Source organism: Gossypium hirsutum, chromosome A02 (assembly GCF_007990345.1).
Source record: "Gossypium hirsutum isolate 1008001.06 chromosome A02, Gossypium_hirsutum_v2.1, whole genome shotgun sequence".
In the NCBI taxonomy this organism is placed as follows: domain Eukaryota; kingdom Viridiplantae; phylum Streptophyta; class Magnoliopsida; order Malvales; family Malvaceae; genus Gossypium; species Gossypium hirsutum.
In genome coordinates this window covers 90860313-90881701 of record NC_053425.1, presented here as the reverse complement: position 1 = coordinate 90881701, position 21389 = coordinate 90860313, and the positions used below count along the sequence as shown (strand labels likewise).

At 37.4% G+C, this 21389-nt stretch overlaps 1 protein-coding gene and 1 non-coding gene across 2 annotated transcripts; both read right to left on the bottom strand.

Moving 5' to 3' along the window:
* Positions 1-5952: 5952 nt before the first annotated feature.
* On the bottom strand, positions 5953-8696 carry LOC107952399 (uncharacterized). Its single transcript, XM_016887658.1, has 6 exons — positions 8207-8696; positions 7790-8160; positions 7454-7700; positions 6970-7215; positions 6500-6922; positions 5953-6467 (listed from the first exon to the last, which is right to left on the bottom strand). The coding sequence occupies exons 1-6, from the start codon at positions 8694-8696 to the stop codon at positions 5953-5955; spliced, it is 2292 nt and encodes a 763-aa protein (XP_016743147.1).
* A 3415-nt stretch (positions 8697-12111) lies between these two features.
* Positions 12112-12218, bottom strand: LOC121217565 (small nucleolar RNA R71). The gene has a single exon (XR_005913671.1). It is a non-coding gene; the product is annotated as a small nucleolar RNA R71 (small nucleolar RNA).
* Positions 12219-21389: the final 9171 nt, after the last annotated feature.

Genomic DNA, 21389 nt, shown 5'->3' with positions numbered 1-21389 from the left:
GCCCCGGCGGTGTTTATGGATTTGATGAACCGCATTTCTTGGTCGTACTTGGATAAGTTCGTGGTGGTCTTTATCGATGACATACTGATTTACTCACGTGATGAGAGTGAACATGGAAAGCATTTGAGGACTGTATTACAGATCCTAAGGGACAAACAATTGTACGCCAAGTTCAGTAAGAGCAAATTCTAGCTTAGGGAGGTTGGATTTTTAGGACACATTGTGTCGGGTGATAGGATTAGAGTTGACCCAAGCAAAATCTCAGCTATTGTTGAATGGAAACCACTGAAGAATGTGACAGAAGTTTGAAGCTTTTTGGGTTTGGTCGAATACTATAGGTGGTTTGTAAATGAATTCTCTAATATAGCTACCCCGATAACAAGATTGCTGCAAAAAGATGTCAAGTTCAAATGGACATAAAAGTGCCAACAGAGTTTCGAACAATTAAAGGCTTTGTTGACAAAAGCCCCAGTGTTAGTACAACCGAAGTCGAGTAAGGAATTTGTGATTTATAGTGATGCCTCATTGAATGGTTTTGGGTACATGCTAATATAGGAAGGTAAGGTTATCACCTATGCCTCAAGACAGCTGAAGCCACATGAGAAAAATTACCCAACACACGATCTAGAGTTGGCTACCATCGTGTTCGCATTGAAGATTTGGAGGAACCATTTTTATGGTGAGAAATGCCGAGTATTCACTAATCAAAAAAGTCTCAAGTATTTAATGACGCAGAAGGAATTAAATCTACGACAATGAAGGTGGCTAGAACTAATAAAGGATTATGAGCTGATAATTGACTATCACCCGGGAAAGGCGAATTTAGTTGCCGATGCTTTGAGTAGAAAATCATTGTTTGCCTTGAGAGCCATGAATACTCAGTTGACTGTATCTAATGATGGTTCGATTCTAGCAGAGTTTAGAGTTAGATCGGCATTTCTAAGAGAGATCCATGAAGCTTAGAAAGGTGATAAGGAGTTGCAAGCTAAGATGGCTCAGTGTGAGACGAAAAATAAATTTGAGTTTTGTGTTGGTATGGATGGGTGTTTGATGTTCAAAGATAGAGTTTGTGAACCCAAGAACAACGAATTGATTCAGAAGATTTTAGGTGAGGCATATAGCGGGTGTTTATTCATCCACCCGGGTAGTGTGAAAATGTATAACGACTAGAAGAAAATGTATTGGTGGTCAGGGATGAAAAGAGATATTTCACAGTTCGTTTCCAAGTTTCTTGTGTGTCTGCAGGTGAAGGCTGAACACCAAGTACTTTCGGGTCTACTTCTGCCTACAAAGGTTCCAGAGTGGAAGTGGGATCGAATTACCATGGATTTTTTGACGGGCTTGCCGATAACCCCAAAGAAAAAGGATGTTGTTTGAGTTATTATGGATAGGTTAACAAAGTCGGTACATTTTATACCAGTGCGTACTGACTACTCCCTTGAAAGATTGGCTAACTTGTACGTTTCTGAGATTGTGAGGCTACATGGAGTGCCTTTTTTTATTATTTCAGATAGAGACCCGAGATTTACCTTGAGGTTTTGGAAAAAGTTACAAGAGGCATTGGGAATAATGTTGAGTTTTAGCACGGCATTTCACCCGCAAACAGATGGCCAGTCGAAAAGAGTGATTCAAATTTCAGAAGACATGTTGCGGTGTTGTGTTCTCGAGTTTCAAGGTAGTTGGGAAAGGTACTTGCCATTGGTTGAATTTGCCTACGACAATAGTTACCAGACAAGTCTAAAAATGGCGCCTTATGAGGCTTTGTATGGGCGAAAGTGTCGAACACCCTTATATTGGACTGAGCTCAAAGAGAATCAGATTCATAGTGTCGATTTAGTCAAAGAGACTGAAGAGAAAGTTAAGGTGATTCGTGACTGGTTGAAGGTCACCTTAGATAGACAAAAATCTTATGCAGATTTGAAACGAAAAGAAATTGAGTTTCAAGTCAGTGAAAAGGTGTTTTTGAAAGTATCCCCATGGAGGAAAGTCTTTAGATTTGGTAAAAGAGGCAAGTTGAGTCCTCATTTCATAGGACCTTATGAGGTTATCAAAAGAGTAGGACCGGTTGCCTATCGATTGGCTTTGCCACAGGAGTTGGAAAAGATTCATGACGTGTTTCATTTATCCATGATACGCCGCTATAGATCGGACCCTTCACACATAATTACGCCAGTAGAGGTTGAGATTTATCCGGAGATGACTTATGGCGAAGAACCGGTCAAGATTTTGGCTCGAGAGGTCAAACAGTTAAGAAATAAGAGTGTTGCACTCGTGAAAGTTTTGTGACAGAGATATGGATTCGAGGAAGCAACATAGGAACCCGAGGAGACTATGAGAGATCTGTACCCGAACTTATTTGCCAGTAAGTTTTTCGGGGACGAAAATCCCTAAGGAGGAGAAATGTAACAACCTGATTTAGGGCTTATTCAGAATAGTGGTCTCCAGACCACAAATATAGAGTCAAGTAAATTATTTTATAATTATTTTGATGTTATAGCATGATTATATGAATGTATGGAAAATTTGGTGAGTTAATTTTGACGTTCGTCAGCTTAATTAAAAAAAAGGACTAAATTCCATAAAATGCAAAAGCCCTATTTTGATAGCTAAAAGTGCCAAATAGCTAGAGAACCTAAATTGGGGGTCTTTAAAGGGCAATTAGACCCTAAGATTGTGCATGGCCGGCCATAGGAGGTAATTTGGTCAAAAAGTCCAAGTTTGGTGGGTTTGGTGGCTAATTTGACTAAAATAGAAATAAAGTAAAAGAAAGATGATATCATCCTATTTCCCATTTCTTCTCCACTGATTTTTCAGCCATTTTTTGGGGTTTTGAGCTTCAAAAATTTCAGCAACTTTAAGTCTTCACAAGTAAGTGATTTTAATGGCTTTTCTTGAATATTTTTATACTTTTGAGACCCTTAAAGCATGAGCTTTCAAATGAGGGTACTACTTTGCAAAATGATCAAGAGCGTAGGGCTTTGCCATGAAAGGGTTTTTAATGTTTGCTGAGTTTTTATGGAAGACATTAAGTCTTGGGTGTGTTATGAACAACTTTCATGAAAAATGTTAGTATGAAAACACCTAAGAGGACTATATTGTATAAGTTGTAAAATAAATGTTAAGTATGTGAAATAGTGGGAATTTGGAGTTGCTATAAGAGTAAAAAGGGTTCGGCTAGGCTTAAGATATAAAGAAATTCGATAAAAATCAATTTTCGGGCCTAGGGGTAAAATGGTCATTTTGTTAAAGTCTAGGGGCAAAATGGTCATTTTGTTAAAGTCTATGGGCAAAATGGTCATTTTACCAAAGATATGAATTTTTTATTTCTTAATTTTATTTGGTGACTAAATAAGTGCATTTTGCGATTATAGATCAAGAATCACCAAATTCAAACTTAAGCTAGGGGAAAGCCAAGCAAATCGATTAAATCGACTAATCGCCACTTTTGTAATCCGAGGTAAGTTGTATGTAGACGATACAACTACAATGTTAATGTATGTGTTGAGTTGTACTTGAATTTAATATAGCATGAATTGCTTGATTGTGGAATTGGGAAAGCATGATGGTAATAGAGATAGTAGAGTTCCCGTTCGAACCTAGGAAATAAATCGGATATTCATGCCATGACGTTGGGTCACTTGTGTGAGCTAGTGTAAGACATGTCTGGGACATGCATCAGCCAAATTATGAGAGCCAGTGTAAGACCATGTCGGGGACATGGCATCGGTATTGAGACGAGTGCTAGTGTAAGACATGTCTGGGATATGCATCGGCCTCGAGACGTAAGCTAGTGTAAGACATGTCTGGAACATGCACCGGCTACGAGATGTGTCAGTGTAAGACGATGTCTGGGACATGGCATTAGCACAGATATACTAGACTTGTGTAAGACCATGTCTAGGACATGACGTCGATTTCTGACCCCATATTTGAGGGTAAATGAGTATCTGATAATGTTCCATATAGTTCAACGGTGAATGTATAATTTAGAGTTAACTAAGATAGTATAACCGTGATGTGAGTGGTACAGGTACCTATATGGTATGTAGGAAATGTGAGCTCAATATATGCTATATGAGGTGTAATGAATATGGATGGGTAAGTTTTTCTTATGTCACTTGTGTATTATGATACTTGTTGATGAATGGTAAAGATATGTTGTATATTTATTTATGTGCAACTTACTAAGCTTTATGCTTACTCCCTGTCCTTTTCCATTTTCTTATAGTGTCGCCTATCTAGCTTAAGGAACAACGAAAGTTAGAGATATTGATCACAGTATCAATCGAAGCTTTCGGCATAGTCTGATTTATATTTTTGAATATGGCATGTATAGGGCTTAAACTTTTCTATTTTTTTGTCATTGAAAATTGGCCAAATGTGTTGGCTTGGGTTGGGAACCCTTCATTTTGTATTAAGCCTTGAATGATGGCTGATATTTATTTTGATTTATATACAAAGATGTTATTTTCATAGATGAGTAAAATGTACAAATGGAATGTTGTTTATTATGGTTGATTGTGGTTGCTACCATGCAAGTTGTGTAAGTAAGGGTGGCAAATAGGCTTGGTAAATAGCCTTATATTGTCCACACGAGTAGACACACGGGCGTGTGTCTAGGCCGTGTGTGACACAGGGTCATCCCTATAGGCGTGTGGGCTGGCCGTGCGTCCCTTGTACGTAAAATATTCAAGTCAGTATGCATGATAGTAAACACACGGGCAGAAACACGGTCATGTGTCTCAGCCGTGTGGTGGACATGGCCCATCACATGTGCATGTACATTGGCCATGTGATATTTTGAGGATGCTGATGTCAAAAATAGAATGTCCATGTTTTTGCACATGAGTTAGGACACGGACGTGTCATGGCCATGTGAAGGACACGGGCCAGGCCACGGGCGTTTGTCAGGCCATGTGAAAACCCTGTAGGTATGCATTTAAAATTATTTCTACACGAGTGGAGGACACGGGCGTGTCCCTATATTGCTTAGGCCGTGTGGGCTACACGGGCCATCTCACGACCATGTCGAAATGGCAGCACAGGTGTGTTACCCTTTCACACAGGCGTGTGCCTTATTTTAAAGTCAAATTTTCTATAGATGGTTTAAGGACCCGGGTTGATCCCAAATAGTTTTCAATGGTTGATTTGGGGCTCGTAGGCTCATAACAAGTAGTTTAAAGTAGAAATTAAAAAAGTGTTAAATTGGACCGAGTCTGGGTGACTTGTGAACGTTTGGGTGCATGAGATCGAGTTAGGTAATGCCTCGTATTCCGCTCCAACATGGGTTACGGATATGAGGTGTTACAATCACCCTCTTCAAACAAAATATTTTTCTTCACCAAAGTGTTTTAAATATCATTCATAATAATTCTTTTCGTAGTCCCTGTGGGTACGATAACTCGACATTTACTTGTCACTTTATTACTTGTTGTGATTTTGTACACTTGTACATTTCCGTCATTCCAACACCACCTCAATCTCAAATTTTTAGTAGCAGTATTCACACTCTGGATGTTAGTACATCTGGAGGAGGTCAAGTTGTTGGCGCCATTGCCGGGGAGGCAGTGCAACTAACTTAGTTTTAATGTTTACATCATATATAATAATTAGGAAAATTTTAAATTATAGATACAATTTTTTTTAAGTTTTACTAACATTTTTATTTTCTTTATGGTTTCAGTGTATAACTCAAATAAGGGGCACACCTATAGAGCTGCCCACTGGTCTAGAAAGACTAATACGTAGAAAATGTCCCCCGCAACAACAACAACAGTAGATGCAAAATTGACCACCTACTATGGGCAACCCACCACAAGAAAATAAATTGTTTGATGAACCTGATGAAGCTAATGTAACACCCTTTACTCGTACCCGAGACCGAGATAGGATACGAGGCATTATCAAACACATGCACAGTCTTTTTTTTATAAAAAGACCCGAGGGTCAACCTCAACTTATTGCGTCATTCAAAACAAATTCATGGACTTCTGAAGGATAGTCCATTTTAAAATCCTTATTACAATCTTTAGTTTTGGCCCAACTACAAAGATAATCGGCCACTTTATTACAACAACGAGGGCCCCATTTAAAATTGAAATAGCTAAAACAATGAGTTTTCCTTTGGATCTCCCGCATACGATGGCCCAGCATAGTCAAATCACAGCTCCAATTTTTAAAGCGGTTCACTAGGCTGGCACAATCAGACTCCAACTCCAAGGCATTCCAATTATTTGACCGGGCAACATTTAAGCTTTCTTCCATGGCCAGCATTTCAGCCCACTCAATTTGCATCTCCTTATCCACAACGCCCATTCGCTCCCCATGAACAAAGCCTTCAGAATCTATAGCAACCAGCACGTAGTACACTTTCTTTCCATGAACAGAGGTGTCAAAGTTAATATTATTCACCCCCTGAGACGGTTTCCTCCAGACTTTATCCTTTGCTTTCCTTGTAACATCGGCTCCTTAAGCAGGTTAAAAATTCAAAAGTCCTTACTCAAAGCCGCTTCTCTCTCCCAGCTCACTTTGGCCCCTTCCTCAACTCCTCTAAAGATTCGGGTATTTCTAGAGTTTCGAACATTCCAAAGGACGGTGATGAGGTCAGAGACTACCTTATAATCCAACTCTCTCGCCATATCTTCGATCCAGTCAATGTACCTGGAGTAATTCTCGACCAGGAACTTATTATGAAGCCTACTATGCTCAAGCACTTCACGGGCCAACAGGCAGTCCTTCATCGCATGAATAAGGGTCTCCATATCTTTACCACATCTCGGGCAAGTATCGTCAAAACCATTACAGAAACTGGAAATTTTGTCGGACGTAGGCAAGAAATAATGGCCAAGTCTCCAGCAAAAACCCCAGATGTTTTTAATTTCCACGTGATTTTCTAGAAGATCCTGTGAGGGCTGAATCCTACCTGTTTAAGCATCAACCATTAGTAGGCAGACTTTGAAGAATAAATACCATGAGGGTAATGAAGCCATGTACATCGATCTTCAGGATCATTATGAATAATGGGGATATTACATATTTGGTCCCCCATATTTTTGCCACAGATATCCCGAACCCTTTTCTTGTTCCACCCATCCTTGCTACTGTTGAACAAATCACCCAACTTTTCCTCTTTGACCAGCTTTTTTTCAAGACAAATGGACTTACCCAATAGACCTTCAAAACCCCAGTTATCGTGCCACTCTAATACTTTTCCCGCTACCAACAATCCAACCAAAACCCTCGTGAAAAGCCATAGCCGCCTTAGCAATACTCTGCCATGTATAAGAGGGCTTGTCCATACTTTTAGGGTGAAAAATATCTCCATCAGGAAAGTACTTAGCACTTAAGAATTTATAGCATAGTGTATCCCTACAGTTGATGAGTCGCCACACCTATCTGCCCAACAGAGCAATCTTGAATAGCTGAAAATCCCAAAAGCCAAGGTTGTCCATACCTTTTGGGTAACACAGTCGATCCCAAGGTAACATGTTCCAGCCTCTTTTCTTCTCCCCACCTCCCCACCACACATGGCTCGTCATGGATTGGATCTCCTCTAAAACCCCCTTAGGAGCCATGAACACCAGGAAGGCGTAAGTAGGGATCGCTTGGATAACAGACTTGATAAAAATCTCCTTGCCTCCATTTGACAAAAGATGTTTTGACCAGCCGTTGATTCTGCTTGCAAGACGATCCAAGATGTTCTAAAAATTGCTTGATCTTTTTTTAGTAGCAGAGATGGGAAGGCCAAGATAGCCATCAAACTTATCTACCACTTTCATATGGAGTAAACCCCCAACGTTGCACGTTGAGTCACAGAGGTGTTGGGGCTAAAGTACACCATAGACTTCTCCAGATTAATGCTTTGATCTGACATCCTTGGAAAGTTGTCCAAGATTCTTATAAAAGTTTCCACCTCACTGTGTTGATTCCTTACAAACAAGAGAGCATTGTCAACAAAGAATAGATGGTTCATTCTAGGACCATCCTTACTCGTACAAATACCCTTAATATTATTTTTCTCTTGGGCTTTGAGCAGCATACGAGAGAAGACATCCATGCAGAAAAGAAATAAGTAAGGGGAAAGGGGGTCCCCTTGGCGAAGACCTCTCTCTGGGATAATGATATCAATACGGTTCATATTGCATTTAACTCTATACAGAACTGTACAAACACAATTCATGATTTTTAACCCAAACTCTAGAAAAACCCATTCTTATCATCACTTTCTCGAGGAAACACAATTCCACCTGATCATACGCCTTGCTAATATCGAGCTTGATCACACAACCCTTGTTAGGGCCATTTTTTAAGCTCCGAAGGTAGTGCATGAGCTCATGAGCAACAAGGACGTTGTCATGGATCATCCAGCCAGGGACAAAAGCTCTTTGATTTTGGCTTATACACTGGGGAAGCACAACTTTGAGTTGATTAGCCAAGGCTTTAGAAATGATCTTATAGATGACCCTACACAAGTTTATCGGGTGAAAATTTGTCATCTCACAAGGATTCTTGACCTTAGGAATCATGACCAGTAAAGTATCATTAACACAGTCCACATTTTTATTGCCTTGTAAAACATCCTGGCACATCCTTAAAACATCACTTCCCACCGTCGACCAATGCTCTTTGAAGAAACTCCCCAATAGCCTATGAATCCCCAAGGCTTTTCGGGGATCCATATGCTTGAAGGCCGTCATAATCTCATCATCAGTAAACTCACTATTTAAGTAACTATTCATATCATCAGTAATGCATATCAGAACAAAAATCAGATCAATATCTTCATCCGGTACGATAGAGGTCTTAAAGAGATCGTGAAAATAGCTCCAAATAATGTGGCAAATCTCATTTTTGTCTTCATGCCACATACCTTGCATGTCCTTAAGCTTATCGATGCTATTTTTCTTCTTTCAGCCCATAGCTCGCACATGAAAAAACTGGGTGTTACGATCGCCTTCTCTGAGCCATTGATTGCGAGCCCTTTGCACCCAGTACCTCTCTTTCGTATCATATAAATGACTCAGCTGATCACGAGCTACCTTCAGAAGGTCGATGACCTCTCATTATTTGGCCCATCCACGATCTTACCAATCTTACTTTCCAGCCTGTTAATCTTATACTTCATTATCTTATACCGTTGATACTGCCACAGGCCCAGCTCCTCCTGAATATTATTCATCTTATTTAAAATATTATTATCCTTGTCAACCTAAATGCGGGTAATAATATTCTTAGCTTCCTGCTCCTTAGCCAAGCAAACATTATACTTGAAGCAGGATCTATAGTCTCTCCCTATCTCCCCCGACTGACAACCCTGCGTGTTCAAAAAAATAGCCTCATGGTCAAACTTCAACTGGCACACCACTTTAGTAGTAATAAAAGGCAATTTTCCAATCAAATCCTCCGAAACCAAAAACCCATCCAATCTTTCCTTAATGAGGTTGGCTCCCTCTCTGTTATTAGACCACATAAACCATCCATCGCTAGTTTTAACATCAACCAAAGCCAGCTCATCCAGGATATCTTCAAACTCGTTCATAGGTTTTCTCAGCTTTCTACGCCCCCTTCCTTCTCAGTATTGTTAAGGATAGCATTAAAATCGCCCCCAACAATCCAACCTTCCTTGACCATTCTTTTAACCCTTCTTAACATATACCACGATTGATTCCATAAGTTTGGTTTGGCTTGACCATAGAAACCAGTAAACCAAATCACACTATTCTCATCTAAAGTGACCAGGGAATCAATTTGGTGATTAGAAAAATTTTGCACATCTACCTTTACACCCTCCATCCACATTAAAGTAAGACCACCACTCTTACCCTTCGAGTTAATAGCCATGAATCCTTCCATCCTATAAATTGATCGAACACGAGACAAACTATTAGAGTGAATTTTAGTTTCACACAAAAAAACAACATCAGGAACATTTGAGAAAAGGAGTTGCTTCAACTCACGAACTGTCACAGGGTTTCCAACCCCATAGCAGTTCGAGCAAAAGATCTTCATGGTTATTGGTGGGGCTGATCATCAGCCACTGCCTTTCAAGGTAAAACACTCTCCATCAATCTTCTTCTAACAATTTTGGAAGGGTGATAAACCGTAATTTATACATATGATTTCCCATTAGAATTGGTGAATTCGATGCTCCTAATGCTTTTATTTCATGTTTTATACTTAGGAGAGCATAGGAGAGTGAAAAGAACGAGAAACGGGCCAAAGACGGAGAAAATGGGCTAAAGTGCGAAATCAACACGGCCTGGACCTCCTCACGTGGGTAGACCACACGGCCGTGTCCATTTGGCAGGCTCGAGCACGGCCTGAAGTAATCACACACGGGCGTGTCACACGGGTGAGTCCCTGCTGAGCCCAAGTTGAGTTCAATTCAGAAAAGGCTAATTTTGAGGGCTCTTAAGCATTCCAAAGCCTATAAATACACTCTAGAGGAGGAAGAAAATGGGACACACGGAGAGAGAGTAAGAAATTACTCCAAGGAAGCCGATTGATCCATCTCAGAAGCCGGATTCATCATCAAGACTAAAGATCTCTCCTTAATTTCCCCTTTAGAAGTTTTGGGTTTTCTTTACGTTTTGTATTCTTTATTATTTTGAGATGTTTTCTTATTTAGTTATGAACTAAAACCCTTAAATACCTAAGGGGAATGAAACCTAAGACGAATCTTGTTATTATTTTCTGAATTGTATGATAAATATTTAACTTGTTCTTAATTATATGCTCTTAATTCTTGTTTTGATATCCCAGGATACCGATTTAAGATAGACTCTTATTTAGAGGAGGAATAGACCCTATCTAAGAGTACATTTGTCATAATTAAGTGGAGTTGATTGTGTGCCAAAACATTGGGTGACAAGATTTTGCCGAATTAGGGTGAAACCTAATAAGGGGATCCAGAGATTAAGTTAATGCAACCCTAGGTTGTTAATTAGAGAAAGGTCTCAATTATTCAACCTAGGGATTAGAAGTTATTAGTCTTGAATAGGGATAATAACATAACTTAGAGATCTCTACGGAACAAGTTAAATGAATAGATCATCCGATTCGGAGCCAGAATAACAAGTACAGTCTAAGTGGATTTTTCCTTAGGTATTGTCTTAATTCAATCGATTTTCCCAAAATCAGTTCCCCAATTCCATTCTCTGTGAATTCTTAGTTTAGATAATTAGTTAGGTAAAACAAAACCTCTTTATTCTTAGGCTAGATAATAAAAAGACAGTCATTACTAGTACTTTTAGTTCCTTTGGGTTCAACAATCCGGTCCTGCTAAAACTATACTACTGTTCAATAGGTACACTTGCCTACATCACGATAATAGTTAGTTTCAAGAATGATTAATTATAAATATTTAAAACCTATCACGAAATAACGCGATAAAGTTTTTGGCGTCGTTGTTGGGGAACTAAGATATTAAGAACGCTCAATTTTTATTACTTTAGCCATTTATTTTTTTCTTGCAATTTAATTTAATTTTTTATTATTTATTAATTTATTTTTTCTTTCTTTTGGCAGGTTTTTATTATTTATGACTAGAAGAAACCTGTCAAGACCACTACTTTTTGACGAAGAAATTGATCTCACAGTTCGCAGACACCAACGAGAATAAGGTGAAGCTTAAGATACACAGAGAATGAGCAAGAGAACGATACTTAACACCAAACCGAAGAGATGGCTGAAAACCAAGACAATCAGCTACCTCCTGCAATTGCGATTAATCAAAATCCTGCTCCACGCACTATGTATGATTATGCTAAACCTTTTTTAACAGGAACTAAATCGAGCATAGTTAGACCTGCTGTAGCTGCAAATACTTTTGAACTAAAACCTAACAGAATTCAAATGATACAACAGTTTGTTCAGTTTGATGGTTTGCAGGATGAAGATCCCAACGCTCACTTAGCAAACTGTTTGGAACTATGCAATACATTTAAAATTAATGGTGTTTCTATTGATGCGATTCATCTTCGGTTATTCCCTTTTTCATTGAGAAACAAGGCTAAACAGTGGTTGAACTCATTACCACGAGGGTCAATCACTACTTGGGAACAAATAACCAAAAAATTTCTATTAAAATATTTCCCGCCTACTAAAACGGCCAAATTACGTAATGGTATCTCTTTATTTGTGCAGATGGACTTAGAAACTCTTTACAATGCATGGGAGAGATACAAGGACTTACTGAGAAGGTGCCCTCACCATGGGTTACCACTTTGGCTTCAGGTTCAAATGTTCCATAATGGTCTGAATCCTTCGACTCGGTAAATAGTTGATGCAGCTGCTAGTAGAACCATCAATAATAAAACACCTGAAGATGCTTATGAGTTTATAGAGGAGATGTCACTGAATAACTATCAGTGGGAAGTCATGAGGACAAAACCAACGAAAATAGCCAGTTTTTATAACATCGATTCAGTCACCATGCTCTCTAATCAGGTAGAACTCTTGAATAAGAAGATTGATGCTTTTCTTAGTTCTTCACAGGTTCACCCGGTAATATAGTGCGAAGCAAGTGGAGGTGGAACAAGCCATTCGAAATACCAACCTTATGGCCACAACATGGATAACAAGAAGTTAAATTACATGGGTAATAATCCTCGATCTCAAAACAATCCATATAGTAACACTTACAATGCAGGTTGGAGGAACCACCCAAATTTCTCGTGGGGTGGTCAAAGAAATCAAAGACCACAACATCCTTCGGGTTTTCAACAGCCACCCTATCAACAGGAAAAGAAACTGAACCTTGAAGAGATACTCACAAAGTTTATCTTGATGTCAGAAACCCCTTTTCAGAACACTAAAACAGCACTTAAGAATCAACAAGCATCGATCCATGGGCTCGAAACTCAGATAGGCTAGCTGTCCAAACTAATCTCCGAACGACCCCAAGGTAGCTTGCCTAGTAATACTGAACCCAATCCAAGGGAAGAGCTCAACGCAATTAATATTCAAGTTGACGAAGGAGTCGCTAAGCCTGAACTAGAACCGAGGCAAGAAACTATGGTAAGAAAAGGTCAAGGTGAGGTAGGTTATAATAAAAACAAATTAGTGAATGTCGAATATAAACCTCATGTGCCATACCCCAAAGCGATAAGGAAAGATCGCTCAGATGAACAATTTGGTAAATTCCTTAAACTCTTAAAAAAATTAAACATTAACTTACCGTTTATTAAAGGTCTATCACAGATGCCAAACGCAATGAAATTTTTAAAGGAGCTTTTAGCAAATAAGCGGAAGTTGGACGAGGCATCGTATGTGGAGCTAAATGCAGTTTGCTCAGCTATTCTGTAAAATAAGCTACTGAACAAATTAAAAGATCCAGGGAGTTTTACAATTCCTTTCTTAATTGGTAGTTTAGATGTTAATAATGCATTCGCTGATTTAGGGGCTAGTATTAACGTCATGCCCTACAAAATGTTTAAATAATTAGGTATTGGGAAACCCAAACAGACTAGGATGAGCATTCAATTAGCAGATAAAACTATAAGATTCCCTAGAGGTATTATTGAAGATGTGTTAGTTAAAATCGATAAATTTATATTTCCCGTTGACTTCATTGTTCTAGACATAGAAGAGGATAGCAACACTCCTTTAATTTTAGGAAAGCCCTTTTTAGCAACTGCTAAAATGATTATTGATGTTAGCATAGGTGAACTCACACTCCATGTGGGAGACGACACAATCACCCTTCAAGCTCGCAATTCTGGCAACACATCGTAAATTGAAGGTGATCATCTAAATCATTCTATTAAAATTGACAATATGATACAACCCACTTTGCAGGAGATAAGTCTGAAGGAAGTACATGAGCCATTCTCAAACAATAGTAGAGGACCTATTCATGAAGAACAAAGGCTACAAATCAAGGAGCTAGATGAATGGCGAATGCATAAACCAAGAACACCCGACAAACCGAATCTATGATAGAACGAGCTCAATACCTTTCCAAATCAACTTAAGGTTGGAGATAGAGTCTTATTAGATGCCGCAGATCCCCACATTGTCACTACCACACTGAATGAAGAAATCCCTCTTATGGTACTCAGCATTTTCCCATTCGGTACAATCGAGGTCAGTCATCCCAAGTTCGACACTTTTAAGGTAAACAACACCCGTTTAAAACCTTATTTTGATGAGATTGATAGCAGGAATGAGGAGTATAACCTCCTAAGGTAAGTCAAGCTTAGACTATAAATAAGCGCTTTTCAGGAGGCAACCCGAGCACTAACTGTATTAACTTCTTTAAAATTTAGTCTTCAACACTTAACTTACTAACGGAGCTCTTGAATATAGGTTTTCCATAGAGACATGGCCAAGCACACGGGCATACTTAGGGCCGTGTGAAAACAAGGCAAAGATTTCCCTAAACACGGGCGGGACACGATCCACACGGGCGTGTGAACCGGCCATGCCACTTGAAAAAAAATTAGATTATCAATTTTATTTTATTTATTTTTGAAGAGTCTTTTTTTTAAAATGGCTTATCCTTATGATTACTATCAAATTATTCCCCCAATTATCCTTTTGTCCTTCAGAATCATGTTTGTCCTCCAGTCGTATTTCCAGCAACTCGCTCTCACTAATCCAGGAATTGCATCCATTTTCAACTCAGGAAGTTTCACTTCTCTCCCTATCTTCTTTCTATATTCTTATATCTATTTTTGTACATTGAGGGCAATGTACATTTTAAGTGTGGGGGGTATTTACTTCATTTCCCTATTAGAAAAATCCCTGAATGACTGCCTTGTTCTCTTGAAAACCTTTCATATCATATTTAGGATAAATTTTAATTGATTTATGTTTTTGATTGATATATCTTGAATTAAAACATAGGCATTTTTGCATTGATTGTTTAAACTTTAAGACATTAGAGAATCAGGCATGATAAGTTGATTTTTAAGAATTTAAAATTTTAGGTTGTTTCCCCAAAGTTTAAGCATTACTTTGAGTTGGAATTCACAAGTTTTAAACATCAAAATTCCATAATTTTTGTGAGATTCTTGAGCCTTTTGAGCATCTATTAATTCTTTCATGCTTACTTTTATTATTGTTTTCTGTGCGTCGGTATTGAACTATTATTCTAGAACTTGCTTGATTATGCATGTCAAGACCACACCATTTGATTTGATATGTCAAAATGAGAAAGAAACTTAGGATTAACCCACTCATGCCATGAAAAGCCTACCTCCATGATTAACCCTTAGTAAACCCCGTTGAGCTAACAAGCCATTTCTTGTATTTCCCTTAAGATCAACCCTTAACCCATTATTGTTGAAATCCCCTAAATTAATTTGATCCCTATTTTTGTTGAGATTTGAGTTGAGTAAATTGCTTAGCTATGTCTTGTTCTTAACAGTTAGTCTATGTATTTAACTTGTTCATAAAAAAAATGTATACATATTAGTAGTGATCTTTTGTTTGTAAGCTTCAGTATTTAAATTCCATAGTCAGAGAAGGAGTTATGTTGTACGTAAGTGATGATTAAATATTTTTCTAGTTAAGTAATTTTTCAACCCAATCTCGATTCTAACCCTTTCTTTCAGCTTGTGACCACATCCCCTAACCAAGCCTCACTACAACCCTCTAACGACCTTTTGATTGATGTATCATCTCAAATTATAGTGGTGGAGATTTGATTTTCGTGTAAGCCTATGGTAATGACTTTTCATTATTGACTATTGAGTGCTTCATTTATTGTCCTTAAACACCTCGAGTGATTTAAGTGAATCTTTAGTGAGGATGTAAAACTCTGTGACATTTTGAAATACAAGGTAATTACTTAGACAAGGGGAGTCACCTATGTTTTCAGAATAAATTGTTCAACATGGAATGATTGAAACTTTGATGTTCTTTTAGTTGAATTCTCAATGTATGATTACCTATGGATTAATTTGAGATATTGTTGATAGAAATTATAAGTTGAAAAGAATTTATTTTGATTATGAGTTGAGAATTTTTCTTGAGGACAAGCAACTGCTTAAGTGTAGGGGTATTTGATAAACCGTAATTTATACATATTTTTACCCCATGTTTAACACATTTTATGGATGATTTCCCATTAGAATTGGTGAATTCGATGCTCCTAATGCTTTAATTTCATGTTTTACACTTAGAAGAGCATAAAAGAGCGAAAGGAACGAGAAACGGGCCAAAACGGAGAAAATGGGCCAAAGTACGAAATCAACATGGCCTGGACCTCTTCACACGGGCAGACCACACGGCCGTGTCGATTTGGTAGGCTCGAGCATAGCCTGAAGTAATCGTACACGGGTGTGTCACATGTGCGTGTCCCTGTCGAGCCCAAGTTGAGTCCAATTCAGAAAAGGCTAATTTAGAGGGCTCTTAGGCATTCCAAAGCCTATAAATACACTCTAGAGGAGGAAGAAAATGGGACACATGGAGAGGGAGTAAGAAATTACTCCAAGGAAGCCGATTGATCCATCTCGGAAGCCGGATTCATCATCAAGACTGAAGAGCTCTCCTCAATTTCCCCTTCAGGAGTTTTGGGTTTTCTTTACGTTTTGTATTCTTTATTATTCTAAGATGTTTTGTTATTTAGTTATGAACTAAAACCCCTAAATACCTAAGGGGAATAAAACCTGAGACGAATCTTGTTATTATTTTCTGAATTGTATGATAAATATTTAACTTGTTCTTAATTATGTGTTCTTAATTCTTGTTTTGATATCCCAGGATACATATTCAAGATAGGTTCTTATTCAGAGGAGGAATAGACCCTGTCTAAGAGTACATTTGTCATAATTAAGCAGAGTTGATTGCACGCCTAGACATAGGATGACAAAATTTTGCCGGATTAGGGTGAAACCTAATAAGGGGATCTATAGATCGAGTTAATGCAACCCTAGGGTGTTAATTAGAGAAAGGTTTCAATTATTCAACCTAGGGATTAGACGTTATTAGTCTTGAATAGGGATAATAACATAACTTAGAGATCTCTACGGAACAAGTTAAATGAGTAGATCACCCGATTCGGAGCCAAAATAACAAGTACAGTCTAGGTGTAATGCCCTGTACCCGAGACTGTCGCCGTAGTCGAACACGAGGTGTTAACAGACTTAATTCATTACTTAAACAGCTCAAACAATTTATTTTTAAAATTTCCAGTCAAGCTAGCAATCTGCGTCTCAGTTGCTTAAAAATTCATATCTCGAGTTTTGAAACTCAAAATCCAATTCCGTAAATTTTCCATGAAACTAGACTCGTATATATATTTAGTAATTGTTTTATAGAATTTTTGGTCAAGCCAATTAGTACAGTTTATTAGTGAAATTCTCCCCTGTTTCAGGGTTCGACTACTCTGACATCTGTATATTACGAATTAGATATCTCTCTGTACAGAATTTAAATGACAATAAATTTTGTTTCTCTTAAAACTAGACTCAATAAGAAATTTTTACATATAAATTATGACTTCTAATTATATTTTTACAATTTATGATGAATTTTTAAAGTCAGAATAGGGGATCCAGAAATCACTCTGGCCCTGTTTCACAAAAATTCAAATATCTCATAAAATATAATTCATATACCTGTTTTTTTCAATCCATATGAAAATAGACTCATTAAGCTTAAATTTCATAACTTACTCATCATTTAATTCCATTTCTACTATTTTTAGTGATTTTTCAAATTTACATCACTGCTGCTATCAGATTCTATTTTATGGCAAATTTTACTTTACTAAGAATTTTCATGGACTAAATAGCATTTTAAACATACAAAACATCAAATATGACTTAGATTGGCCATTCCAATGGCTAATCATTTACAAACCCTTTTCTTGCCAAACCATAGCCATATCATAAGATCATTTACACAAAGTGAGTATTTTGCCATACATGCCACATTGAAAACACACAAGCCATTTTACCAATTTAGGCCTTCGGATAGTGTGAACGAGTCTTCGACCTATCCCGATTCTCAAGCCGGCTTGGCAAAACTACAATGAAAGAAAAGGAGGGAGTAAGCATAAATGCTTAGTAAGTTCACATGCAAATAGCAAGTAACATAATCACACAATCCCACATAAAACATCATTTGCATAAACAACACCAAGAGATTCATGTTTCATTTGTATTTAATATCTTTCTATGATTTCATCATACAAAGTTTTCAACCTGAGGGTTTAAGCACATACCTGTCAAGTTTTCAAATTAATCTTATTTAAAACATACATTCATCAAAACAACATTTAATACGAACTTTGGCAAAATTACATTTTTGCCCCTAAACTTTTGCATAATTATACTTTTTCCCCTAGGCTCGGGAATTAAACTTCATCCCTTATTCTTATGTTTTATGACATGCTGATCATTTTTCCCTTCTATGGCAACATCAAATTCACACTCTAACATGTACTTATGACTATTAGGTATTTTTACCGATTAAGCCCTTTTACTCGTTTTCGCTTAAAACCGAGTAGTACAAGTTGTCTAACATAATTTAAAACCTCATATTCTATCATAAAACACCAAAATACAAAAATTTCACCTATGGGTATTTTTCCAAATATTAACCCTAGGTTGAATTATTTCTAGCATAAGCTTAATCGAGCTACCGGGATTCCAAAAACGTAAAGAACATTAAAAACGGGGCTTGGAATCACTTACTATGGAGCTTGAAAGGTTGAAACAAACCCTAACCATGGAGAACCCTTGAAATTTCGGCCTAATGAAGAAGATGGACAAAAATTGGCTTTTAATTTTGTTTTTAATTCATTTTAATAACTAAATGACCAAAATGCCCTTACTACTAAACTTTCCAAAAATTCCATCAATGTCCACTTTTTGTCCATAGACATAGAAATTGGTCAAATTTCTATTTATGACCTCCTCATTAATATTCCAAAACAATTTCATACTAAAACTCCTAGAATGCAAGTTTTGCAAATTATTCGATTTAGTCCCTAATTTCAATTTAAGCACTTTAGGCATAGGATTTCATCATGAAATTTTCACACAATCATGCAATCATATCATAAACATCAAAATAATTATCAAATAATTATTTATATCTTGGATTTGTGGTCACGAAAACACTATTCCAATTAGGCCCTAATTCGGGATATTACACTAGGTGGATTTTTCCTTAGGTATTGTCTTAATTCAATCGATTTTCCCAAAAGCAATTCCCCAATTCCATTCTATGTGAGTTCTTAGTTTAGATAATTAGTTAGGTAAAACAAAATCTCTTTTTTCTTAGGCTAGATAGTAAAAAGACAGTCATTACTAGTACTTTTAGTTCCTTTGGGTTCGACAATCCGGTCTTGCTAAAACTATACTACTGTTCGATAGGTACACTTGCCTACATCGCGATAATAGTTAGTTTCAAGAATGATTAATTATAAATATTTAAAACTTATCATGAAATAACGCGATCAAAGGGTTTTCATCAGGGTTTTCTCGATTCCACTCTCTCATTCTCTTTCTCTTATGCTTGAATCGTCCCATGCTATCCATAGCCAACTTGTGACTCTTTTTCTCCATGGGCGAGTTTGATATCGAGTCTTCTTCAACACCCTTCTCTTTTTCTTTCTGATTAGGTTGCCCACTATCATCCTTTGTATTTGTTTGGATTTCCTCCCTATCTTCATTCGAAAGGTTCATAGTCGACACTATTTCAACCACGTTCCTCCTCATGCCTCTGTATTAACTCGGGGTCACAAAAGGTGTCCTCATCCAAGCCCCATACTGAAGGTTTAACCCATCAACCATATCCCCTCCCTCTTATTATGACCCTTTTGGAAGGTATGTCCTATCAACCCACACAGATAGCAAAAGTCCGAGAGCTTCTCATACTTTAGAACCCCTATTGTTTCCTCCCCGTCTTTGCTGACTAGTTTCACAATTCTCCTGAAGGGTTTGGAGATGTTAATTTTATCTTTTAGCCTCATAAACTCTGTCCATCCTTCGTTTTGGTCGTTCCAGTCAATCACCATAAGTTCCCCGATAGCTTTTCCCTCATCCAATGCCATCTGAAGATCCATGAGCTCTATAGGGATGTTGTACAATCTTAACCAAAAGGGCGCCCACCAAAAATCATATGAATCGATTCTTTCCTTTTTCAAATGGCACCATCGAGAATAGGCATTTATCAAATAACCAGGGCGTAAGGTTGAGGATTCGGTTACGATCCTCCATACAGCCAAACTTAACAATAAGCTACATGACGTTTTTCTCTTTCAAAGACAGGGATGATCCTTATAGGGCCTTGAGGATAATCCTTTCTCATTTTCCATAATAATCAATACTTGCAGAGATAACCCTGGTAGAACCTAGGCTTTAACCTCATTAACATTTCAAATATTCTTACACAAGGATTATACAATAACCATCTCATCATCTTTTAATACCCAAGTCATTTACACTATAGCAAACTCAGGTCTTTCTATGACATCAGATACTTTAAGCTATCACTTATCTTGTTGTCTTAAAGCACATCACCATTCAAACAACAATACATCACTAAAAATCAAGAAGTCTTTGCTCAACCCAAACTAGACCAGTTCAAAGGCTGCGATTAACAATGTTCTCATCTGTCCAAGCTTTGCCAATCATGAATCAAGCCATTAATTTCACAAGATGAAAATTTTACCACTTAAGCCTTTGCCAATGTTAAATCCTTATACGAAAATTTAGAGACATCCAAATACCAATATCACTAGACCACCATGATCAAATCAGAAGCATAACCATACTTGATATATATATATTGCAAGCTAAAAGTCATACTTTAACTATAAGCTATGTTCGATAAGTTGCGAGATAAAGATGACCAAGAATTCAAGATAACAAAATCCCGAATATAGAAATCCAACATAAAGAAATCCAAAACAAGAAAATCCAATCAGACTGACAATGCCTTTATCGATCATTAAGATCAAGGAACATTTCTATATTACAAAAATTCATCAGAGAATATACAACCAATACAACAAATTTCTAGAAATAAATGGACTCCTAGAGTGCCTTACGAGAGACAACCATTGTCTACTCACTGTAATTACCACACTCGAACATCTCATATTCAAACATTATTCCTTTAACTATTTTCTACATCAAAATTTCCATATTATTCTTTTCACTAAAGGAGATCAGCTCATGAGGGAATTTCAATCAATACATTTCTCGTCGTCATACCAGGATAGGTCGTTTTTGTAATATCTCGAATTAGGGCCTAATCAGAATAGTGGTTTTGTGACCACAAATTTGAGATAGAAATAATAATTTTATAATTATTTTGAGGTCTATGATATGATTGCATGATTGTGTGAAAATTTCGTACAGAAATTCTATGCATAAAGTGCTTAATTTGAAGTTAGGGACTAAATTGAATAAGTTGCAAAACTTGCATTC